This window comes from Trifolium pratense, linkage group LG5 (assembly GCF_020283565.1).
Source record: "Trifolium pratense cultivar HEN17-A07 linkage group LG5, ARS_RC_1.1, whole genome shotgun sequence".
NCBI classification, from domain to species: domain Eukaryota; kingdom Viridiplantae; phylum Streptophyta; class Magnoliopsida; order Fabales; family Fabaceae; genus Trifolium; species Trifolium pratense.
The window spans coordinates 47,941,218-47,967,877 of NC_060063.1; the positions used below are offsets into that span (position 1 = coordinate 47,941,218).

A 26,660-nucleotide genomic window follows, 5' to 3' on the forward strand; every position below is an offset into this window, starting at 1 on the left:
ATCAGTGTTTACTAACAACAAATCACCCCCACTCTCCACCAAGCGTTTAAAGAACCCACCATGAAAAAACTTTTTCCATAATTGTCCGTCCAGTATTGTCAACGGCATAAAGCCGGCGTTTGAAATGGCAGAATGCAGATGTCTCCGATTCTCATTGACATGTAGCGGATCTCCTTCCAATTCTCATTGCCGCATTTCAACATTAAGCGATCACAGTTGTCATCTATGCCGAGAACTAGAGGTTGTTTTCCATGACACGTGACACTAACGGCCTTACAAAGGTATATGGATTCAGGAGGAGTAGGAGTAGTAGTGTGTTCGGCACTTGAGGTTCTGATGAAGTTGGTTGCCATATCGAGTGACGCAGTACAGAAGCGCTAGGTTAGCAAAACGCTAAACCTAATGGATAAAGACAAGCAGCAAACACAAACTTGTCAAAATAGGGTTTCGGAGTCCACCGAAAGAGTAATTTGGAATCCACCAAATTTGAGAAAAATCTCTGAATTTTTATTGAATCAAAAGGTTGCCTTCAAGGCTACAATAATTTAGCTTAAATAGTAGTGAAAAATAAAAATAACAAATCTCCTAAAAGATTGTAAAAATAAAAATAACTAAGCTAACTAAATAAAAATAACAAATCTACCTAAAATATAAAAATAACTAATCTAGGTGAAATATAAAAACAAGAAATCCGCCTAAAATATAATAAAACTAAATATAGCTAAAATAATAAATTATTAAGGAAACTCTCCTACATCAGTCTCCTCTACCTCAAAAGAACTCGACCCCGAGTTCTCTTCTTGATAAAGAGCTTCCTTTGCAGGTTGACTCCTCTAATGAACAAGAGACCACCCTCCTGGATCCCATTGAATTAAGTGAGAGGATCTGTCTCGTGTCAACACATCCAAATGACCACCGGGGTTCCATTGCTCAAAGATAGAACACAGAATTGGAAATTTATCACAAAAGGGTATTTGACCCAACTCAGTTAACAGGTTTGAGCTAGTGCCTAAACCATAAGATTTAAGGTAAAACCCGAATTGAACCCGATCTATAAGAAAATCCTTGAGTTCAATGTGACGGCTGTGATGCGAAGGATTTGCTGAGATGGAAGTCGCCGCCTGCATCCTAGTGTCCGGAGGTTCTAGTGGCGGTGAGGTTGTTGCCGGATTTCGCACAAATACATCTGGCCTAAACGGAGCCGCCACAGGTAGGTCGACATCAAGTTGTGGATCGCCAGACTTGCACAAGACAATTTTTTTTATCCTAGTTGGATTCTCTTCACCTCCCTTTTCGGACACAACTTCCTCATCCTCAGAACTCGAGTCATTAGTAGATGGGTTGTTGCGGTTGTTGTCGCCGTTTCTGTTGTTGTTACTGTTTCTATTGCTGTTGTAGTTTCGGTTGTTGTTGGATAACGTTGTCACCTGTGTTGTCAGAGCTGTGATGGCCGCGGTTAAAGCCGTCATGGCACCGTAAAACTCTGCTTTCGTCACCGGTTGATCTCCCATCTGATCACGTTAGAAAAGAACAGGAGAAACCTGCTCTGATACCAACTGACGCAGTACGGAAACGCTAGGTTAGCAAAACGCTAAACCTAATGGATAAAGACAAGCAGCAAACACAAACTTGTCAAAATAGGGTTTCGGAGTCCACCGAAAGAGTAATTTGGAATCCACCAAATTTGAGAAAAATCTCTGAATTTTTATTGAATCAAAAGGTTGCCTTCAAGGCTACAATAATTTAGCTTAAATAGTAGTGAAAAATAAAAATAACAAATCTCCTAAAAGATTGTAAAAATAAAAATAACTAACCTAACTAAATAAAAATAACAAATCTACCTAAAATATAAAAATAACTAATCTAGGTGAAATATAAAAACAAGAAATCCGCCTAAAATATAATAAAACTAAATATAGCTAAAATAATAAATTATTAAGGAAACTCTCCTACATCATCGAGGACGGAGAATTTTTAAAGACATTCAGGACAACTATCCACACTTCAACCTTGAGGACAAGGTTGCGTTTAAAGGAGGAGGTATTGTAATGAAGAGTAGTGGAGGAAAGGAGGTAACAAATTCTGTTACATTACAATAGAAGTGGCAGCTCAAGGAGTGAGACGCAGTGTCAGGGCGCGTGAACCAAACGTTAGGCTCAAGGACCTCTAGTATAAATAACAAGTCATATCATTAGAAAGGGTGTGGAATAATTGGAAGCAGTCTCTCTCTCTTTCTGTTATACTGAACCTTCTTCCACCTTTGCAGTATTTTAATTCCCTTACTATTGTACTACATTCCTTCCTTTAGAAGTGAATCTGTTAGACGATTAATAGCATTCCATGTGACCAAAGTCTTCAAACACAATTCCATAAACAATATTTCCGCCCATTCAAGCTTCCTAAACTTCGTGTACCCAATAATCATGGCAGCCCATGTAATCACACTCCTCATAGGTGCAGCATAAAAACACTCCACAACAACATCTATATCCCCTCAAGCCACATATCCAGATACCATCGCACTCCACGTGACACAGTTTTCCTCCGGCATTGCTGCAAACAACCTACGCGCCTCATCCATAACCCGAAATCATACTATTCCACGATGTTATATCCCTAACGGGCATACGGTCAAAGAAACCACGAGCGTTATGAATACCAAAATGGTGCCAATGATATGCCAACATAATGTTATATGAAACAGTATTTGGTTCAGTAATTTTCTTAAACAGTTGACGAGCATTTCCAGAACTCCCATGTTTCTTTGCAAATGCAGCGAGAATAGTGTTCCAGGGAAAATACATAGTCGTCAATTTTTATGAATAAAAAACGAATTATCAGAAAAATAAAATTCCGTTGCCGGGACTTGAACCCGGGTCTTTCGGGTGAGAGCCGAATATCCTGACCAACTAGACTACAACGGATTGATGTTATTGTTTTCGCTTAGTAACTTTATAATGTAAGTTACACAACATATGTAAGAAGTGATTTTAACATATCGTAAGAGGTGATTTTAACATATGTATGTTCTTGTAAAAAAAAAAACATATGTATATGTATGTTAAATTTATGCTTAAGATAGTTACTATCATAATTCACCTCATAAAATATTGCATTAACCGATTGTCCAATTAACTTATCTATCTATCAATTATATTGGTTGTTTGTGTGTCAACTCAAGAGTTCCCCTTTCTTTCTGTCTTTTGTGTCAATCTTCCGATTTTTAGGGAAAGGAGATTATATATGGTAATTTGAAGTCCGGTCGTGAAATAAGTAAAATATGACTAATAAGTTGTTCCATCAAAGTATTGAACATAAATTCTCTTGAACGCCTTTTGATAAAGTATATATTGGTGTAAGATTTTATTTTGAATCTATGGAATACTATAAGAAATTTTCCGATGAACACTCTCTCGTACCACAAAATTTAATTGAATATGTACTGATTATCCAATCGACAAGTTATTTTTTATATTTAATTATTTTAAAATTAATTTAAATTATGAATGAATTTAACGTACACAATATCAATAATTTACTTGTTAAAAAAAAAATCAATAATCTAACTAAACTTTAGGATATAAAAAAATAATTCCTTTTATTTTTATAGTGGACAATAGGATGTCATTTTGTTGCATGTGTATTTCTAATGCAGAATTATCGAAGTTACAACAAAATGTAACTTTAGATTAGAAGTACATCAATTTTGTTTTCAATGTGAAATCATATATGGATGGTATTGAGTGTCTCTCATTCTAATGGATATGGTTGTTGTGTAGAGACTAAAAATATTTGGTGCTCTTTCGCAAAATCTTGGCACTTTGAAACTCTTTATTTTAAAAAGAAAAGCATGGCACTTAAGTTTTGTTCCTAAAATGTCAAAAACGGTAAATTAACACGAAATTGTTTTACTTACACGGTTGCTTCACAAACAATGTTGCATAGTTGGAATAGTTTTCATTTTCTAAAATGTGAAAGATATAAAAGTCGTATGAAGTTGAATTAATTGATGCACACTCGCACTCATTCATAATTAACAATAACAATTGCTTAGTCTTAGCAAATTAATAACTGGTTGCATAATTGACTTTTAATTGAAAAATAAATGATGATCATGATGGTCTATTTGAATAAGGGGTTACATCTGGCGACGACTATAGTGTTAGAATTGTGATTAGCCTTGTCAAAGCCTAATTGAAGATTAAATATCTTTCTTTTCTTTCTAAGTTTCAATTTTAAAATCATGTATGTATGTGTAAAAGGTTGTTTAACGATTTGATAAGCGTATACTTGCCATATAAGTTATTGTATAGTGGAAGTAAATATACCATATATTTAATGAGAACTATAATAATCAATTATACTCACTGTATTGTTCTTAGGTAGAATGGGAATGCCTTTGCTTCACATGGTTGACAAAAGTTAAATATTTCTTCGTGGTAGCTGAAAGCTAATACATCAGAGGCATTTTTCGAGCTTAGCTTTTAGTAGTCAAATCCTTTAGTTTGTTTAGGTAATTGACTTATTTTACCAAAGTCTTTAGTCAAATCCTTTGTTTAGGTAATTGGGTTTGTTTGGTTTGAAGGAAAGAAAATGGAATGAAAGAAAATTACGGAAATCGATGGATGAATTCATCCATCGATTTCCGTAATTTTCTTTCCTTCCGCTTTTTTTTCACAAAACCAAAGACATAACAGATTTATTAATAAAAATATCTTTGCTTATTTGTTTATTCATGGAGTTCGTTTAAAATGACATATTTTTAAGCTTATACAAAATAATTTATATAAATAAATTAACTTTTATGCATTATTCATAAGCTTATCAAAATAGATTATAAAAAAATCCTAATTCGTTAGATTAATCTTTATAATAAATCTTCTAAGTGAGAATTCATGCGAATACATTTTAGAAACAATAAATGCATGGTAGATAAATCAAAGCAACTCAAATTAAGATTCAATTTCCAATTGAAAATTCAAAATTCAAAATGTTGATTTAATCCAATATTGATGATCAATCACACGTATTGTATTTGTAAAATTGTGTCATAGTATATATTTGCTAAAACACATGAGCATCCTGGTCCTGCCTAACATTTGAATTCATACGATGCAATGGAAAAAATTTCTGAATTTCGTTTTCGTAAAAAATGGTCCAAACACTTTTGAGAGCTATGTTGCCTAGGTACGGTACTGGTATCTGGTACGGGTATTGGTACGAGGTACGATATTTTTAGAAAATTTGATAGTTTTGGTCCCTCTATCATATTTGTTTACTATAAATTGACAATATAATATGTTTTAAACGATATGGTATATATGATGTGATGATGAGAAAATGTCAATATTGATGAAATTCTAAGAAAATTTCTTTATAAACTTAATTTAAAACATGTTGTATCAGTATCACCATATTTTAGACAAAATATTTGATAGAAGGACAAAAACTGTCAAGTTTTAAAATAGGGGATCAATTATGCAAAAGAGTAAAAATACGGAAACCAAAACTGCAATTAAGCCAATATTTTTTTAAATAAGAAAAATTTAATCATCTTAAGAACTAGTCCAAACACAAGATGAGATGTACAAAGAATATGCTAAAACAAAGATACAAGGTCAAATACAAAAGCCTTGCAAAACTAACATATTGCAAGCAAGATAGGTCAGATCCAAAGCAAGACTATCAAACTAGCTAATCTATAACTTAGAGAATATCACCAAACCACACTACTACAAATCCCCACATCACTACATCAGCACTTATTATGAGTACTAATTCAAAGGAGAACAAACACATAACAAGACTATCAAAGTGCAATTTTTTGAAAACATGCACTTGACAAAATTGCAAGTGGGGAAATTATCCAATGAAATTGAAGTTGGAAATTATCTTTTTTTTTTTGGCAAATGCTAAATAGTGCCTCCGGGGCATTCTTTAAGTCCTTAAATAGTAAGTCTTTTATAGAATTTTTATGGAAATGCGTAAAGTCAACGCATTGGAAATTAGAGTATTTAATTTTTTGAATAAAAAATTTCTTTTAGTGAAATGCTTAAAGAATGTCCCGGGGACACTCGTTAGCAAGACCATTTTTTTTTAAGCTAAGAGGAGAAACTCAGGAAAAAAAGTAAAGACATTCCAACTAGTTTAGTAGCTGAAAATTATCCAATGAAATTAATAAGTGGTGGATCTCAAATTTAAACCTTTGATCACTGCATATATAATACTATATCCATATTAACTGAGCTATGCTCATGAGAACTGATCGATTCTTTTATTAGACGGAGAACTCATTCTTAAGTTTTACAACAAATAAAAAAAGAACTCATTCTCAAAATTATGAGAAATGAATTTAGAAGCATTGTTTATATTTTTGTTTTAAAAATAAGAGGATTGTTTATATTGTTGGTAGTTGGTACTTGGTAGTAGTACTTCAATGACGGAATCTGAATGAAAGATGATACGCAATAACTTTTAAAAATTCATTCATATTCACATGTCCAGGCCTGGCCCAGCATACGCGCTCACATTTTAAATATCTCGATCTATTGGTACTTTTGTGCCTCACTCAAGATGATGTCACATGTGCAATACTTAATTAATCATCACATACACATACGCGTAAGTATGTATATTGAAATAGTTTAAGGTCACACAAAACACAATTGATTTCATTCTTGGTTAAGCCTTTTTCCAGATATATGTCGTTTAATTAAACTCATAGAGTACGTGTCGTACTCTATGAGTTTAATTTAATTTGCAACGACATCACATTATATATGTAGGAGTTGGAGTTTAAATCTCAGACACTCTACTTAATAAAATATTGAACGATAAACTTATACGTGAGTGCTCTATAATGTAAGAGACTAATTTAGTGGTTTAAACATAATAAACACATGCAAAAACACAACAATAAAGGAAAAAATTTGTCGTATTCACATTTACGATGGACTAGGCAAACAATCAGAGATCGAAAAAGTTCTCTGTTTTTCAATATTAACACTCATTGTTTTAGCTTTGCTAGTATACAATTTTTTTACATTAGAACTTTGATCCTGCATTAACCTAGCCAAGCTTCTTTTAGCATTGGCTCTAAAAGGACAATTGGAAGCCAAAAAACCATCAACTAAATGTAGGTAAGCTTCCAAGTCATGACAACATGCCATGTCAGCATCAGGCTTCAAAAACGGCGACATCTTTGTTTCGACGCGCAACTCGACTCCCACATGTGAGTAAGCCAATGGTGTGTTTTCGCTAACAGCCTTAAAGTTTCTCAATTTTTGTTCAAACTCTTCACTAACGAAAATTCCAGGAACTCTAGTAATCACGTCTTGAGAATTTACTATTCTCAAAACTTTCACGTTTTGTGCTGTGATTTTGTTTCCATAAGCCTTGTTACCAACTTTGGGTCCACCAAAGGAAAAAACAGCCACGGGTGGAACATTTGGGCTACAAGTACTGAGATCGTCGGCTACTAATAAAGCTAAAGCCGCGCCGAGACTATGACCGGTTACTGTTACGCTAAGTGTTTCGCCTTTGTAAACTTCCATGAGCCGCTTCACTTCTTTGATCACTGACTCGGCTAAGCTCGGAACATGAGTCCCTTTGGTTTTATATAAGCTAAGAAAACCGCACCCAACTTTGGAGTTTTTTCCGTGTTGAGCATTAGTTTCTATTAAATGGGCCCTCATATTCTCGGCCCATTCAAGACACGTGGCAGTTCCGCGAAGAGATATAACAATATCTCTTCTACCTAACCGTGAAATTTCTCTTTTGTCATCGCAAACTGCAACGTATCCAATCCAGCTGGATCTCTGGCTCATCCACCCAAGATCTGGAGCCACGTCATCAACCCATTTAGGCAACCCAATTGATGACGTGGCATATAAATTTTTTGTCACTCTATACGATTTATCAGGAAGTGACACATGGCGTGATTGTGGTGGTTCGTATTGTGATGTGGCGGGGTCGGAGTGAAAGCAATGATACGCAGCTTGTACAAACTCACCATAACGAACAACCTCTCGCCGGAGATTCTCATCTAGAGGATCTAACATACCTTTCCAATCATTGCAGCCATGGTATTGTCTCCAGTGGCTGCCGAGCGTGTTCCGGGGAGAATACTCCGCTGTTTTGGTGAGGAGATGTTGAAGGTTTTTGAGATGGTGTGGCGACATTTGATCGTCGGTTGTTTTCTTGTCTGACCATATAAGGTTAGACAAATCAAGACCCTCCAAAATGTTCTTTGATTTCTTTTCAGTTATGGTTGTTGTGGTGGTTGTTGTGTCGTTTGTTTGGATTGGTGATTGTTTTTGAAGGAGTTTATCAAGATTGGAGAGATGTAACTTGGTGGTGGTTGAAGAAAGTGGTTTTCGTGGAGGAGAGATGGGTGGAAGATGTTTGTTGATGGAAGAGGCTCTACATGTGAAGGTGGTGTTTTTGGTTTGGAACATGTGTGGTGGTAAAGTGGAATTCATTGTTTGCATAATGGTTGGAGACAGACAGCAAAAAGAATGAGAATGTGTTGTGATGTGCTGTCTTGTTCTTCCAAGATAGCTAATTGAAAAATTTAGCAACTAATTTGAAATGGAATGGATGAAGAAGTGTATATAAAGAAGAGTTTTTGGTTGGTTATTGACATTGTTGATTTAATGAAAGAATAAAAAACCATTGATGTGACATTGTTGTGATAAAATAACTAAAACGGGGGAAATATTTTATGTATGTTTGAGTCAACACGCTGGAATTTGTTTTTTCTTTTCAAACAAAAAGTAATATCCTACTCGTCTTGTGTATAGAGAGCAATAACGTTTTCAATGATAAAATTAAAAGTAATAAGGTGATATGAAGAGCTCGATTGTTTAAGTTACTTGAGTTAATATTAAAGAGTTGAGGTTCACGGTTCAAAGTACTAGTATTATACTAACAAATATCCCTCCGTTCTATTTTATAAGAGTTCGTTTGATTAAATGTACTATTCATATGTCTTGTTTTGACCGTATTTTTCTAAAAGTATATAAATGTAAATATTATTATATAAGATCTTGTTTAATTAGTATTTTTAAAATATCAAATTTCTATAATTTTTAGTAATGCACAATTAAAAATATTCGTAATCAAAGTTATGCCTTGGTGTGCATGTAGTGGTCGTCTAGTTCTTATATTTTGAGACGGAGAGAGTAATATTTAAATGATAATTAATATTTTGTCATTTAAAAAAAGGCTTAATTAGTCTATTGGTCCCTTAAAGACATTTTAGGTTTTACAATGGTCCCTTAAAGAAAAAAAAGGTCCGGATTGGTCCCTTAAAAAAAAAGGCCCGGATGGATCCCTTAAAAACATATATTTTTGCCATATTGGTCTTTTCCGTTAAATTTTAACTCCAAATATAACAAAAAATTCCAATGGTTAAAATTTTAAAAATTAATAAGGTTTTTGGTGGACCACTTACACTTAATGACATCCACAATTCAGTCTAGTAAAACTAACGTTTTTTGTAAAAAATTGACCGAAAGGACCAATTGAGAAACAAATGTGTCTTTAAGGGACCAATCCTGACATTTTTTTCTTTAAGTAATCATTGTGAAACCTAAAATATCTTTAAGGGACCAAAAGACTAATTAAGCCTTTAAAAAAAATGACAAAAGTAATATTTCTCCAGTCCTATGTATAATCAAAAGTTTATTTTTTATGTTTATACATTAACTAATATTAGTTATTGAAAAACTTAAAAAATGATTTTTTGTTTTTCTTTTAGATGAGATCGGAAGGGGTAACATGTGATTTGACCTTGGTTTAATAGACAAATCTTTAATAAGTTGTCATAATAGTTTTGTGAGCACTATTTTCACTTAATTAGTAAAAATATTGTACGTAATATGTAGAAATATAGATTTAAATCGGATACACCTACTTATTCTTACATTCTTTACAATTTGAGCTCCATTTAAGTTCACTTACATTCAAATAAAAATTAATCAAAAAAAAGAAAATATTTATGAAAATATTGTAAAAATTAAAAACTAAAAAACATGATTTGGTAATTCAAATTTACAAAAGTGTTTTCAAAAACTGTTTTCTTTTTATCAGTTTTTAAAATTAAGAAAGTAAAACTGGTTAAATAAATTTTGTTTTTCTCTTTTTAAAAACAGTTTTCTAAAACACTTTTATAAAGCACATTTTAAAAACTAAAATCTAAAATTGTTTCAAACAGGCCCTATGTTTTTCTAATTTTTAATATACTGAGAAGTGAAAAATTACGAGTTCGATCATACGTCTCAACATATCATTGCAATATTTTACTAGGTTTACACGTCTTTATTATCAGTTTGCGAGTTTTATTTTTTCTCAAACAGCCTAGTGATTAAAATTCTACATTTAAGATCAATAAATTGAGTGTCGAGAACTTGAGAGAACCAATTCTTGTATACGACGTCTCTATCAACTGAGTTAATCTCAATTAAACGCTCTTGAGATTTTTTATTTTTTTTACTTTCACCACCAGTTTAATTTGGTTCGGGGGTCAGTTCTGGCATCAAGTAGTTTCAGCCCCCTCTCGATCGCAATTGCGGGGATCGAACTGTGGTTCTCCTTACCAAGTTCAGCGTCAATCACTTTTACAAACACTGTTTGGGTGAAACATGGTCTGATCAAAGTTTTTGCTAATATAGATATTTTTGACTCAATCAATACAATTAAATTGAATACATTAAGTATTACTACTGTGTGGATGGAAAAAATATTGAAGTCATTAAACTTTCACCCGAAAATGAAATGAATATGAAACCCTATATAGTAGTCATGTTCCAATATGTCTACGACCAATATGAAACGGTATCATTTCTATTTAGCCTGAATTGACTGGTTTATGTTTATTCATTCATTCTTCTTGGGAAACAAGATTCCACAAGTACACAAAATGTTGTGTTTGACATTAATTTTTTTGTATCACCTAACTACTTTCAAGTTTCAACTATTAGAAAAGTTTGTATTTGTCAACTTCGTATACAGTCTGGCACTTTATTCTTTGCGGAAATTTAACGTAAATATTCAAGTCATGGCCTTAGCTAGTGAAATTTATTTCTATTAAATTCAAGTATATATGTTACTTCCATCAATTTTTTCATTTATTAGATTGTTACACATGAGATTATGCCTAAAGTATTGCTACTTCAAAATTACATTTGATATAATTTATCAAAAAAAAATAAAATACATTTGATATATTAATTCATGACAGTTAATTATACGGTGAACTATCACTACAAGAAAAAAGGAATTTAGCGATGGTCAATTAGCGGCAATTGACCTGGAACCGCAGCCGCTTCTACATATACCGACTGTTAGTTACCCGCCGCTGCTGTACATGTAATAGTGGCGTATGACTTATAGGTAATGCCGGCGGATAGAACCGCCGCTGCTTGCTCATCAGAAATTTAGGAAAAAATAGAACCTTTTATTACTTTCCCCTTAATTTTTTTTCTTCACTTTTTCCCTCATCATGTTAAACTCTCAAAAGAACACTCTTTCTCCATAGCTGCCGTTCCGATCGTCGCCACCTCTCTTCCTCTCTCTTTCTCTCTCGGTGTTTCCGATTCAGGTTCGTTCACAATTCGGTGTTTCCGATTCAGGTTCGTTCACAATTCGGTGTTTCCGATTCATGTTCTTTTTCACCGCATCACGTTTCGATTCACGTTTCCTTCAAGCTTTAGATTCACGATTCACGATTCACATTTTCACCACAGCTCTGATTTCACCTTCAAGCTGCAGATTCATTCTTCCTCATCAACCTTCAAGCTTCAGATTCATTCTCTGATTTCACCTTCGTTCACCCTTCTCCTCAAATTCGTTCAACCTTTAGCTTCAATCTTCATAATTCAGGTTCATTTGATTAAATTTGGTAATTAGGTTCACTTAGTTTAATATGATTTTGAAATCTGGTAATTAGGTTTTTGAAATTTCAATGTTGTTCAAATAGGTTTTTGAAACCCTATTTTAGTTCTATTATAGTGATATCTTGCCTATTAGAATGCTTAATTTGTGGTTAATTGGTTAATAGTATAATCATAGTTCACACACAAACATTTAAAATGTTATCAAATTTTGGACTTAACAAATTAAGGCCACAAGTTTTGACTAATATTTTCACTAGGAGGTCTTTGATGTTAATAATTTCTTATATTCATTGGATAATTCATAGCAATATGATAAATACAATTTCTAATACAATGTGTAATCCCTTCTAGAACCGTCGCTCATTTAGACGTATTCAATTTTTAATACAATTTCTTTGGACTATTTTAGGTTAAGATATTATTGGAGAATGGATTGATTTGTCTAGTGCATATATGCTTTGGTTAGGGCAATTGAGAGCAAATCTCTTGAGGTTGATCAGCAGTGACTATATGTTTTACTTTTGCTAAAATTCTTAATGGTATACCCTTTTACAATTAGTATCTTCTTATGATTTTTACGAGTTCTTGGTGAATTTGATGATGCATTTGACACTGACAGATTAAATTTTAGGCTTTGCATCTGCCTTATCATGTTTAAGCATTAACTGAATTTGGTCACCTGCTAATTTTTGGGGCTATTCTAGTTTCCAATCATGTCATTGTCTAGATATTCATCGATTGTATTATGCTCTACGTTGAGTCACAAGCAGTTCTTTGTACATTTGCATTGGCCCTTTGGTTGTGCTAATTAGTATTAATATGGTACTGAGTAATGACTCTAATGAACCTGACTGCAAGTTTCATATAGGTTTTCTTTCTATTTGAGATTTTGAGTTATATGATTATGATCTGTCCTTTCCATTGTGATTGTAGAACAGTCGTCTTAGCTTCAATACATAATATACTTTATAATTTAACTGGATGTAATGCATTTTCTGTATTGCATTGAGCTCTGTATGAGTTTTTTTTATGAGTATACTTTGAAACAAGACATTGAATTCTTCGACACCGAAGTTCGGACTTCTGATGTTGTTTTTGCAATCAACACTAATGTTGTCATGGTCCAAGATGCCATTAGTGAGAAGGTTAGATGAATGAACAAGTATTGATTTTTTTTTTCTTTTTTGTCAAAGTGTGTTAGATTGGAAATTTGGAATTGGACTAGTGTTGAGTTCACTCATTGGAGAAGCACGTAGCATGATTAGTTCACATAGTTCAAACATGAATTGATTTTGTTGTTGTTTATTCTCCATTCACTAGTTCGCAGTTCTTGCTTTGCTACGATATGATTTTCCGTTCTATTCTATGAATTTGACTGTATTCTTTGAATCTAGGTTGGGTGAAAAGGGAGAAATAAGAAAATGTTTTTCCACATTGTGCTGGAGTGAAACATGCAATTGCATCCACGCTACTTTGGTCGTAATCTTCACGATAATCTTGTTTCCAAGCTAATGAAAGATGTGGAAGGCACTTGCAGGTCATTCATTCATTCACCTTAAGATCATTCACTACAAGAAAAATAGCATATAGTGGCGGGCAAACTGGGGCGGGTGGTCTACAAACCGCCACCCCTAGCCATTTAAACTAGCTGTGGCACAGATTAAATCCTCATCTTTGTTTTTCACGATTTCCCTTGAAACGAAACATAGTTCCTCTTCGCTGCCATAATTCTTCTTCGCACTAGCTCTTCTTCTTCGCCCTTGTTCTTCTTCGTCGTAGCTTCTGCCACAGCAGTTCCTCTCGTCACTGCCATATCTCTTCCTCAACGAAGGTTTCACAGCTCTCTTTTCCTCTCTCTCTCCCTCTCTCTCTCTCCCTGTGTCTTCAATTTTTAATTATGTTAATTTTTGTCTTCAATTTATGGAATCTTCTCTTGTTAATTTCTGGATTCTTCTCTTGTTTGATTTTGAGTTTATGTGTTCAATTTCCATATTCTTCAATTTAGGGTTTTTGAGTTTAGTGGTATTGTTCAATTTGTGTTCAATTTGTATCCATTAATCTAGGTTTTTGAGTTTAGTGGTATTGTTCAATTTTATTATCCTTTGCCTTAGTTTGCAGTTTATATAGATCTAGGTATGTTTGTGCCTGCTTTACTGTTAATTGTGATTTCAACAAGTTTTATTATCATTGTGTGTTTTAATTTCTCTAATTTATACAGGGCAGCAATACTCTATTTCCGCTTCTCATAAACCCAGAGTGTTGTCTCAAAGTTTCGATACCAAGGAAGTGTCAACTTGGTAGGAAGTGGCAACTTGGTCTTGCTGGAGTTCTTCACATAATTGAGGCTCTTGCAGGTATACTTAAAAATCATATGTGGTTGTTGGTTTTTCAAAATAGTTATATTGTAATTCCTATAGTTATATTGTTCTCTTTTATCAGATAACAACAACCTGGAGGAGCTTAACCTTGCTGATAATTCTGTTCCGACTGAACTTTCTGCTCTACAATGTGATTTACCATCTAAAAGTTGCTCACATAACCAGGAAGATAAACTTGATACTATGAAAGTGGATGATAATCAAGAGGCCTTTTGCTCTCTAAATACTTTGGATGAACAACTGGAAGTTGCGTGTTATGGTCATGCAATTAGTTTTGAAATTTCAATTAGTCTTGTGAAGTTTTTGATCTGACATGTTATTTCTTATGAAATATGTTATTGCTAGGTTACTTATGCATATTCATTTGCTAGTTTGCTTATGAAGGGTTTTATCTGACATTGCTAGTTTTCTTAAACACCATCATCAATTAGTGTCTATCTATAGAACATTTAAATATATTCTCATGCTTATTGTTTTTATTGTTTGTTTTGCAGAAATGCCTAGACCAAGGAGTGAATTGATAAACAATGAGGTAAACAATTCAAATCTTCATGATAAATTTCATTTAGAAATTGTTACTGATGGTAGACGTAGGTATTAGAAACATAATTATAACTTGGATGCTTCCTTGCTTGTAATAGTTTTGCTCGTTTCTTAACATATGAATAACCACTACAAGGAAAAGAGAATATAGCGGCACACATATTGAGGCGTGTGATTAGTAACCGCCGCCGCCTTCCCATTAAACCGGCAGTTGGGAAGCCGCCACCGCTTTCCAGATGTACTCCGGCGGTTATGAACCGCCGCTGCATTCTTAATAGAATCTCATTTTTATTTACAAGAGTTCCAATTAATTATTACATTTGTTATTAAGGAAGTAGAAATGTCATAATTAATCTTTGTTATAAGGATTTATGTATGTATAATTAAATAATGACTATGCATCTCATCTGCAACCTGTGTAGGAGATGCATGGAGGATGAAGTTGGATGCGTTTGGATCAATATGCATGAAATTCTGAATTCTTAAACTAAATTTGTTAATCGGATGCATTCAGTAATGAACGAGGTATGTGTTAACTGTAGATTTTTTAGATTATGTGACGCTAATGATTTCAATACGAATGTTACATTTACCATGGCCTAGCAATAGTGGTACTGCTGTATCTTGAAAGGTTTAACAAGTAATATCTTATATAATTTTGACATTAAATTTGAAATTTATTTCCCATGGCCTATTTCATTTTTGTTATACTTCCCATTTATATGTTATGGTTATAAGTATGTGCTCTGTCTAACTCTCAATGTTACACATTTTATTTTTCTTATTGTTTTGGTTAATTATAAGTCAGTTTCATGTTTGTTCTCTTAGTGGTTATTTTTCTTATTGTGTCAATGTTAGTTTTTTCTTAGTATTGATCCATGGACTGCAATGTTAATGATCTGTTTTGAACTATGCAGTAGACATCTGTTTTCAATTTCAACATTCGATAAAGGATGTTTTTCATTTCTTCAATTTTAGTATTATTACGTAAGAACCTGAGATTTAAATTAACATTTACTAGGTTCAAATATCTTTGTGTCATTGAGCATATTGAACTCATTTTACCAATTTCTGTTTCTTTATCTGCTTGAAGGGTGGGAGGCTTGGAGTTCACCAATATAATGTAGAACTTATTCTCTTGACATGGTTCAGGCAAAGGCACATGGTGCTAATGTAGTGGAAGTTGCCTATCCTTATTGTTTATCATGGTGAGGTTTCAAAAGTTGTAATTAATTTTTGAGCTTTATGATTATAGTCAAGTTTCTATGATTGTCCTTGATGGTTGTTTCTACTTTATTTAATTGAAGGCCAAATTGTGAAGGTGGTTTACATGATGACGATGTGCACGGATGCGCGGTTGCAAGCGTTAAAGCTTGCTTTGGAATTAGGGACTGTTTTTTTTTATAGAATTGGATTTCAAGGTATACCAACAGTAATTCAAGTGTGAAATTAGATGATCTATATAGTTGATTTTCTATATTGCTTTTGTGTGTTAACTCAAAGCAATTTTGATGTAAACTTATGAGTATTGTTTTCTACATGAATTGTGAGAATCAATTACTTGATATGATGTGTTTAGTAAAATAATGTGTTTAGATTTTGTTATATTGATATTAATGGGAATCAAGAGTGTCAAATACACCATTTAAAAAAAATTGTGGAAAAAAAAAAGCATGTAATTTTTTTTGTAGGAAACAGAAAAAAAAAAAAAAAAAACATTTTTTTAAAAAAAAAATGTAAGTTGCGGCGGTTTAAACCGACGCTAAAAGTTCAAGAAACTTTAAAAATAATTACAAATAGCGACGGTTGGAAACTGCAGCAAAAATCAATACAACCGACGCTATCGTTGTTGCGGCGGTTATTCCAACGGTTTATGTCAACCGTCGCTGTATGCCTTAGCGACGCTGCTTGTTGCGTCACTTGTCCAACCGCTGCAGCAATCAATTAGCGACGGAAAAAACCGACGCTAATGCTTTTTTTCAAGGGTCGTCGCTTGCCTTTTTTCTTGTAGTGTATTTTCATAAATATATGTCGAATGATATATCAACACTTGAAAATATTAATTAAAATATCAAAAGTGACTAATGTTGTACTTTAGAAGTTGAAATGTATTATTATTCTTGTTCTCGTGAGTTATTAGACTGTGAATTTTTAACACCAACAAAGTAATCTTCACAGCATAATGCGTGCTGAAAGAGACCATGAAAGTTTATAAAACGGTGAATTTGATCAATTTTAGTTTAACAAAAAATAAAGAATATAAACTTGAATTGGGTAACATTCATTTTCATATAATATTATATTCTTTATTTTTTTTTTCATTATATATAAAAATGAATTTGGCTTGATCAATTTTATTTTTTCTATTATATACACTATTATACGAAAGAATAATAGTACTAGTATATAAAACGAAAATGAATTTTCGTATAATGTGGCTAAGAATAATACTATATACATAATGTGTATACATGCGTGGATAAGAGAAAAAAATGAAAATTCTTTTGAAGTCAAACCACATGTTACTCTCACCTAATTACTTTAGATCTCAATATATAAAACGATTTGGTTAAAAGTTTTCACATTTTGAGATGAACTTGGAAATTACATACATTGGCTCCAAATTATATTATATCGTACGTGTATATGTAGACCTCTTTGATTAATATATTTTAAACAATAGATAAAGTAAAATGTAGGTTGATCATTTCAAGTTTCAAGAGCCCAAATAGTCTAAAATGTTTGATCGAAAGTATTAAATTTGTTTTTAAAATTGTTTGAACATTGAATTATAGCTAGGCGTTCAAGGAAAAAATTCCTCAACTTAGACATTTTAATTAATATTTATCTTCACTTTATAGGTAATTTATACTATATTTTTGTTGAAATCGAACAGGTCCAAGTATATATTTCACGATTTCTGACGCAATCTTACTTCGGATCTAAGTTGTAATGAATTGAACTAAGCTATAATTTAATAAAAATTAGCTTTTAATTTGTAAAATATTCAAAAGTTTTAACGAGCCTACCAGTACCACGCCTGGTCAGAACTATAACGATTACGGTAGTACTTCATCCGTCCCTAATTAATATTTCACGATAGTCGTTTTGGATTGGTTTCAAGAAATAAAAAAATCCAACCCAACACTGAGTTCAATTCAGTTTTGAATGACTCACTTCTGTCGAGTTTTAGGTTGATAGGATGAAACTTTTATTTTAGATGTAGTTTCTAGTTAAAAACTCTTACTCCCCCTGTCCCTTTTATGGGTGGGGTATCCATCATACTTTATGTCAGAACCGATAGAGTTTGTGTTGGAACATTGTTGAACAAGTTAGCAACTTAGCTACTTGTATGATGAACTTGGCATAGATGTAAACACAAGTGAAAGAACTAAAGGTGTGAATTTGAAAAAGTTCACATTTAAGTCCCACATTGGATGGGTCACTACCTTTAGTAGTGTTTATATACCACTAAGTGGCAACCAAGGGTGTGCCCTTGGGGTACCCACTTTTGTAAGAAAGGGAGACCGCACACAATGTCGAATATCACACACGCGCGCGCGCCGTCGGGCCGGGCCTGGGCTTGGGCTTGGTGATATCTTAATTTTTTAATACTCAGAAGTGATAAAATTAATTAATAATTAATTTTCACTAAGTGTGACCGGTTCAACAAAAACGCACATGTTTTTTGTGCTTAATGTCAAGTCAAACGGAATTATTACCGTTATTAATTTGAACTCAGTCATAACTGAGATCCCTGAAATCGTGGCCACGTTTTTGATGTGCTGGCCCTGATTCTCTCCCACTTCTTGCTCCACATCAGTTGCATTCTTTCCCTATAAATACACATCATTTCTCACAATTAATTTCACGTTCAAAAACTGCAACTCTCTCTTCTCTCTCTCAATATTATTCTTACTTCAAATTAATTTTTCTTGTTGTTTCAGAGAAAGTGGTTTACCACTTCGAATTGATATTTGCATATCAATCTAGACTGGTTCGTAGTAACCATCGGAGGTGTTTTTCTGACCGTAATTTTCTACAGTGCAGTAGTTAACGGTATTTCGCTTGAATTGGCTGTTTTATCCTGGGGACTTCACGGTTGATAGTCTACCTTGCACAATTTGGGTAGTGCCGTGAAACGTCTTAAAGAGAGCATATCGAACCGCGACTCGGCCAATAAATTCACAGTTGCTATTATTTTAAAAACGATTTTCAAAACCGAAAAATTACAGTTTGTTAAAGTGTAACCTTGTGTACCTTGAAGGGTAGGGGAATAGGAAGTCTTCTTGTTGTTTTGTCCTACTTGTAGTTCATTTTTGTCTCTCTCTTGGTGAGGAGTTTTCTTATTCTCATGATGGTGGTTTTGAGGGGTTCTAGTTTGTTGGTGGTGTACCTCCTTATTTTCATTGCAGTGTTATTTGTCTTTGTTTTCTTGCCTTACCTTAGAGATTATTGGATTCTAGTAGAGTGTATTTCTGAAACTTTTTTTTTCTTGAACTTTCTCTTATACCTTTTTTGTTTTTATATTTATATAATATATTATATTTGTCATTAAAAAAATAATTTAATTTGAATTGATTTTTGAATATCCAAATTACAATTGCGTAAAAAAATAATTTATAATACGGTAAAGTCAACATTTGATGAAAAACATAACATATATTATACTAAAAATTAACAATAAGTCTTAAATTTCTTTAGATGAACTTTATTGTTTAAGATATAACATGTACATCCAAATAATAAGTCTTAAATTGGGTGTTGTAAGGTAAGGATTGCCCCCACTTTATAAACACTTATAGTCAGACCATCTTGCAACCGATGTGAGACTTATTAACACACCCCCTCACGCTCAGCGCTATTAGGCTTGAGCGCGGATATAAATGGTGGATGGCCCGATCGGATACCTAGAAGGGCATAATCCATCCTTACAAAATCGGCTTGTAAAGTGATGATTGTTCTCACTATATAAACACATAGTCAGGCATCTCGCAAACGATGTGAGACTTCTTAACAATAAGTATGATAATAATTGATTATATATATATATATTTAAAACATGAAATATAAAATAGTATATTAAATTTAGCTAACGACGTATTATTAAAAAAAATCCATTATAAGAAAAAATAAAATCCAACTAATAATATATCACACTGGTAAATAAAAGTATTAATATTTAGGATTTAATTGATATGCACTGACGGTGTAAAATAATTTTACACTGTCAATCAATATCAACCATGTTTTCCGCCACATCACCCCACTCCACCCGACTTTCTTGATATGACATGGCAAAATAATGCTTGTTTATTGGACGATTGTGCAAAACTATTTTATACTATCGGTGCATATCAATTAAACTCTAATATTTGTACATGTGGTTTGGTTCGTTTTTGAAAAAGAATTCCGAAATTCAATATAAGTAGTTTTCACTACACATCTAAACATATCTATTTTATTTTTTTTTGTTTATTTGCTGTTTTTTATTGGTTTCAATGTGAATACTCTTATTAGTTAATTATAAGTCCTCCTACTTTTCATTTCTTTTTTGTCAGATAGCGGGTGGCTAGAAATTCCACCCTAAGATAGATAATAAGTGGAGTGTCCGGAGTTTGAATTTCGATCCCTACATATAAAATGTGATGTTCCTTATCAACTAGCTAAGCTCATGAGAACATATGTCCTCCTACTTTATTAACATGTATTAAGAAAACTAGATAGTAATCAACAACAACAAAAAAAAAAACTAGATTAGGAATTTAATGTGTCTATTTTATATGCTATGTTTTTTTGTTGATCTAAAATATTAATAAATGTTGACTATTTAATTATAATCATACAATACACTTATTGTTATTATTCTTAAGTTACCCTTCCATTGATAAAGATCGTAATTTCTAACAACTCTTTTTTTTTGAAGAAGCCAAAATGAAATATATTAACACAAACAGCCTCCTCAGCACAAGACGTATCAAGGTAGACTAAAAAAGTTTACAATAGAGTCAAAAAGATGCAAATACAATCATATCATACAAGGCCCAAACACAACAATGGACTAGACCACCAGCTATGGTAGTTCAAAGCTAACGTAATACTCGTCGACTTTAACCACCTAAATGAGAATAGCTTGATCTTATCCAACAAAAGATGAGGTGTGCCTATTGAGCCTTTGAACAAACGATGATTTCTCTCTGTCCATATCACCCAAACACAAGCTAGCCAAAGAAGCTGTAGAAAAGACCGTCGTGCTCGAGATACACCTGCCGAAGCTGTAAACTGGACAAAATGATCATGTAAAGTAGTAGATTCCAACGAAGAAATGCCAGCCCACACACAAACTAAGTCCCAAAGAGAGACAGCAATGCTACAAGATAAAAATAAGTGATGGACCGATTCAGTCCCTCCACAACCAAACACACAAGAGTCAACGGTAGAAGACAGATCTCCACGAGTGACCAGGTTGGCTCTCGTGGGCAACCTATCCCGCAATAAGCGCCACGCGAAGATGGAAACCTTCAATGGAACCTGAGGGTGCCAAATAAGATTTTCCGCATCATGTAAGGCAGCATGAACCTGATGAGTCAGAATCTGATAACCTCCCCCAACAGTATACCCTGTATCAGGATCTGGGCTCCACTGCCACCTGTCCAAAGTCTGATCCTGCAAAGAAATGTCAAGAAGTAAAAACTGACACTCCCTCAACAACTCCTCCTCCCACGCCCTCAACTGTCTCCGCCACACCCACGCCTCTCCATCTGCCCCCCACCCTAAAGCAAACATCTCTGCGACCGAGCGCGATTTGGTCTCAGCCAACGAAAATAGGCGCGATTTCTAACAACTCTTATTATCATGAAGCAAATTCCCGTGTGAAAAGTAAGAAATATTTTTTTGTTGTTTATATATCAGAATAGGGAGTGTATAATTTTTAGGTTTTATGTATTTTTTTTTCTTGTCAAGTAGTTTAGAAACTAATAATTCTATCTTTAAGGTGAATGACAGAAGTTTTTTTTTTTTTTGAACAGCAAATATATTATTAACTAGGTCTCTGCACAAGACGAACAGAGACCGGTAAAAAAGTAACTACATAACAGGGCGCCGTATATATGCGGAACGCCAAAAATAAACACCAAAACAAACACCACCTAATAGAGGTTCACCTCCTAATCCCAAAATCAGAAAGACACCTCTCAGATTTCAGGCCACCAAATACATTAACCCAGCCCCAAAGTTGCCACTAGATTGACACTAACTCCCGATCTCGAATCAAAAGTGATCGGCCCATCAGAATCCAAAAAACAGCTCCTTCAGGCTAAAAGCTGATGAGACAACGGTAGAATGAGAACCTAGGCAGACAAGTCTCAGCTCGAAGACGCCCTACATTTCCAACGACGGCAGAGCCAACACACACGCAGCAGTAACCGGCAGACAAGTCTCAGCTCGCAGACCACCTCAAAACAGTAAACACCGACACTGAAGTTCGAATTTCATTTTTTCATATATAATATAATATCTTTACCAATTCAGTTAAGTTTACATGACACGTTTTATATATCTTTTTATATATATTTAGGGACAATATTTTTTCAAAGGGGTTTATTATAAGTAGGGACGGGGGAGGAATTGTAAGAAATAATTGTGTTTTGAAATTATATACGACGTGTATCATCTTTGTCTAGAAAAAAAAATCTATAAAATACTATAAGAACTAAGAAGTATTTTAAATAGCATATATTATTTTCCTCCGGTCTAATGAAGTGTGTACATGATCTAGAGGCCTTGACCTTCAGAAATTGCCGCCGGATGCAGAATTTGATCCTAAGTCAATATTATAAGAACTAAGAAGTAAGCATGACAACATGAGTTTTACCATTTTCATTTTGAAATTCTATGAGATTCAAGTATTTCTATATCTGCTTCGATTTTTAGTGGGAATAAAAAATATAACCACATTATGTTATTCAATCGAATTCAGATATCTGTGTTCCATCCCAACGTAAACTTGTATTGCATTTTAATATATTTTTATCAAAAAAATGTAAAAGGTCTAAAACTATGTCGTTTCAACATATTGATTTTTTTATGCAATAAAATAAATAAGGAAACAACGTGTTTATTAAGACAATTTAAGAGTTTGTTGAAGAGTTTTCAAATTAGACGAAGTAAAAATATAATTTTGGTACAAACATAGCAAATTCGAGGATTAATGTCTAATAGAAATGAGTATTGGGTCTAACTCATCCTTACAAAATCGGCTTGTAAGGTGAGGATTGTCACTTGCTTATAAACACTTGTCAAGGTCATCTCACAACCGATGTGGAACTTCTTAACACACCCTCTCACGCCCAACACTATTGGGCTTGGTGCGTGGATATAAACGGTGGGTGGTCCGATAGCGAAAACCTGATAACAGGTGGCCCAACGGATCGGGGAGAGGCTCTGATACCATCTTATAAATGAGTATTTGGCCTAACTCATCCTTACAAAACCGGCTTGTAAGGTGAAGATTGTCACCTGCTTATAAACACTTGTCAAGGCCATCTCACAACCGATGTGAGACTTCTTAACAGATACTAGTGCACTCATTATCCGCCCTACTTCTATATTTTAAAATCGCGAAAATCCAAAATCCAATCAAATCGTGTTTTCTCCGTTAAAATTGAGAAGTGTATCCACAAGTACGAATTTCGATGTCGTATCTAAATGAAAAAGTTAACTTTTTAGATTCATGAAATATTTTATTTATTTGAACTAAGAAATAGACCAAATAAATTCAATATTTTATGAATCTAGAAAGGAAACTCTCTCTTATATTAAAAACGTACGAAACAAAGAAAATATTTTTCATGTGTACTTTTTTTTTTGAATCATTTCATGTTAATGATTCTCCACCACTAATATCATGGCCGGCCAAATAAAGCTAGATAGAGACATAAAGCAAAATTTAAAATGAAACACTTCAAAAAATTAACAAAATAATAAAATTGAAGGCCTTTTATATCTAACTATTTTTACAATATTAAAATTTTCAATTAATATTAGAAAAAAAATTAATATTAGAAAAATTATTCACTCTATTCCAAATAATAATCCCCTATTAAAAAGGTATTGTACTTATAATATAAGCTCATGTACAAATTACTATATGTACATTTATTATTTTCGGCCCTGTTCATGTGTCACACGGCCTAAATAAACAGGCGATAAAAAACAATTATACAAAATAAAAAGGCTTTAATGTACTTTTGATCCCCTATTTTGAAAAATATGAACTTTTGATTCGCTTGTTTTAAAAGCCAACTTTTTTTTTTTTTTTTTTTTTTGAAAAAGCTAAAATGAGATATATATTAACTGAAGTAAAACAGCCTCCTCAGCACAAGGTGTGCCAAGATAGACTAACAAAGTTTACAATGGGACCAAGAAAGAAATACAACAATCAAAATCATACAAGGCTCAAACATAACAAAGGACTAGACCACCAACTATGGCAGTTTAAAACTAGAGTAACACTCGTCGTCTTCAACCACCTATAGGAAAAAAGCTTGATCTTGTCCAATAGCTGAATAAGAGTACTGGTTGCGCCTGTAAACAATCTGTGATTTCTTTCTGTCCAAATAACCCACACACTAGCAAGCCAAATAAGTTGCAGAAAAGACCTACGCGCTCGAGATCCACCAGCTAAATAAGTGAACTGAACAAAATGATCCCGGATAGTAGTAGAACTCGTCGATGGAATGCCAATCCAAGTGCACACTAAAGCCCAAAGAGAACCAAAACAGCTACAAGAAATGAATAAGTGATAAGCTGATTCTGCCTCCCCGCATCCAGAAATGCATAAATGTGTTTCAGAAGATAAAATGCCTCGAGAAATCAGGTTGGACTTTGTAGGCAACCTGTCCCGCAGCAATCGCCATGCAAATATGGAAACCTTCAAAGGAACCTGAGAATGCCAAACAAGGTGCTCCGCATCATCCATAATAACCGAATCAAGAGTAGTCAAAAGCTCATAAGCTCCCCGGACAGTGTAGCCTGTATCAGGATCTGGCTGCCACTGCCACCTATCTGAAATCTGTGCCTGCAATGAAATGTTAGAAAGTAAAGTCTGACACTCCCCCAGCATCTCCTCCTCCCACGCCCTCAACTGCCTCCGCCACACCCACGCTGCCCCATCTAACCCCCATCCTAAAGAAAACATCTCAGCCACCGTAAACGACTTAGTCTCTGACAAGACATACAGACGACCAAATCGCTCACACAAAGGAGTCTCATCCAACCAAGGGTCTGTCCAAAAAAGAGTATCAGAGCCATCTCCAACCCTCCGCACCACATGCTCCCCAAACCATCTGCCCCCTGACTCATCAACACCCTCCCTAATCCTCGCTATCTCTCGCCACCACGATGATCCTCGCCTCCCTCCATCTCGCAATCTCCCTCCTTCCACCCCATACCGAGCTGCCAACACCCGAAACCACAACCCCTCTCGATCCACTAGCATCCTCCAACACCATTTACCTAAAAGTGCCAAATTAAACTCCCTCAACTGCCTAACCCCCAAGCCTCCATACTCCTTACGTAGACAAATAGTTTTCCAGTTGATCCAAGCTGTTTTCCTATTATCCTCACACCCACCCCAAAAAAATTTAATTAAAAGAGATTCAATAGAGGAAATGATACCTGAAGGAGCTTTAAAAAAGGAGAGAGCATAGACAGGTAAAGATGTCAAGACAGACTTTAGCAGAACCAAGCGACCACCAAAAGAAAGAAAACGACTCTTCCACCCAGATAATCGGTTTTTTAAACGATCCATCACTGGTTCCCAAAAACTCAAACGCCTCGAATCACCCCCAATAGGAAGCCCCAGGTAAATGAAAGGAATCTTTCCCACTTTACAACACAGAGCAGACGCAGCTTCGCCTAACCAGGATTCAGGAATATTCACCCCCACCAGCATACTTTTATTAAAATTAACCTTCAAACCAGACATAGTCTCAAACAACACTAGAACAGCTCGCAATGCCCGGACATTACCCCAACTCTTCCCCCCAAGAAGCAAAGTATCATCAGCAAACTGGAGATGAGACACGGAAATAGTATTAGTTTCCCCAATTCTATACCCATCGAATAAGTTACTCGCTACCAAAGACTCCATCAAAACATTCAAACCCTCAGCAGCCAAAAGAAAAAGGAAAGGAGATAAAGGATCTCCTTGTCTAAGGCCTCTCTCAAAAGGAAATTCATCAGTTGGGCTGCCATTGACAAGAACAGACGCTGTGGCCGTACCTACACATTCTCTAATCCACTTCCGCCACAAAGTTGGAAATGACATTCTCTCCATAACCTTGTCCAAGTAGCCCCAATCCACCGAATCATACGCTTTCTCAAAATCCACCTTGAAAAGCATGAGTTCCTTTTTAGATTTTCGAGCCTCATCCACAATCTCGTTAGCTATAAGAATACCATCCAAAATCTGCCTATCCTTAACAAATGCCGTTTGAGTCTCGGAGATCACGCTACCAATAACTAGCCTCAACCTGTTCGCGAGAACCTTTGCCAAAATTTTATAGAGGCTTCCTACTAAAGAGATCGGCCGAAAATCATTCAACCTTTGGGGGCTATCCACCTTCGGGATCAACGCGATGAAAGTAGAATTAATACCTTTAGATAATTTTCCGTTCCGATGAAAATCTAAAATAAAACGCATAACATCTCCCCGAAGCTCAGCCCAAAAGTCCTTAATAAAACCAAAATTTATCCCGTCAGGCCCAGGACTCTTAAAATTTAGCCCAAAAAGCCAACTTTTTTTATCCCTCTATTTTGAAAAACATGAAAACGTTTTGTG

At 34.3% G+C, this 26,660-nt stretch overlaps 1 protein-coding gene, 1 long non-coding RNA gene and 1 other non-coding gene across 26 annotated transcripts; 1 reads left to right on the forward strand and 2 right to left on the reverse strand.

Moving 5' to 3' along the window:
• Positions 1-2,851: 2,851 nt before the first annotated feature.
• TRNAE-CUC lies at positions 2,852-2,924 on the reverse strand. Its single transcript has one exon. It is a non-coding gene; the product is annotated as a tRNA-Glu (tRNA).
• Positions 2,925-6,916: 3,992 nt separating this feature from the next.
• LOC123883587 (phospholipase A1-Ibeta2, chloroplastic-like) lies at positions 6,917-8,688 on the reverse strand. The gene has a single exon (XM_045932435.1). It carries the CDS (start codon positions 8,487-8,489, stop codon positions 6,945-6,947), a length of 1,545 nt encoding a protein of 514 aa, XP_045788391.1. The 5' UTR covers positions 8,490-8,688; the 3' UTR covers positions 6,917-6,944.
• A 2,408-nt stretch (positions 8,689-11,096) lies between these two features.
• LOC123883588 lies at positions 11,097-16,383 on the forward strand. Of its 24 annotated transcripts, none has more exons than XR_006800254.1 (10): positions 11,256-11,633; positions 11,773-11,883; positions 12,307-13,042; positions 13,292-13,728; positions 14,116-14,251; positions 14,337-14,521; positions 14,770-14,807; positions 15,241-15,343; positions 15,912-16,026; positions 16,126-16,383. It is a non-coding gene; the product is annotated as an uncharacterized LOC123883588 (long non-coding RNA). The 24 variants fall into 24 exon arrangements; XR_006800252.1 differs by having other exon boundaries at positions 12,307-12,436; XR_006800241.1 differs by having other exon boundaries at positions 11,263-11,633; positions 11,748-11,883; positions 12,307-12,436.
• Positions 16,384-26,660: the final 10,277 nt, after the last annotated feature.

Bases quoted from the DNA above. Each gene is read 5' to 3' on its own strand.
- LOC123883587 (XM_045932435.1), bottom strand. From the start codon at position 8,489: ATGCAAACAATGAATTCCACTTTACCACCACACATGTTCCAAACCAAA.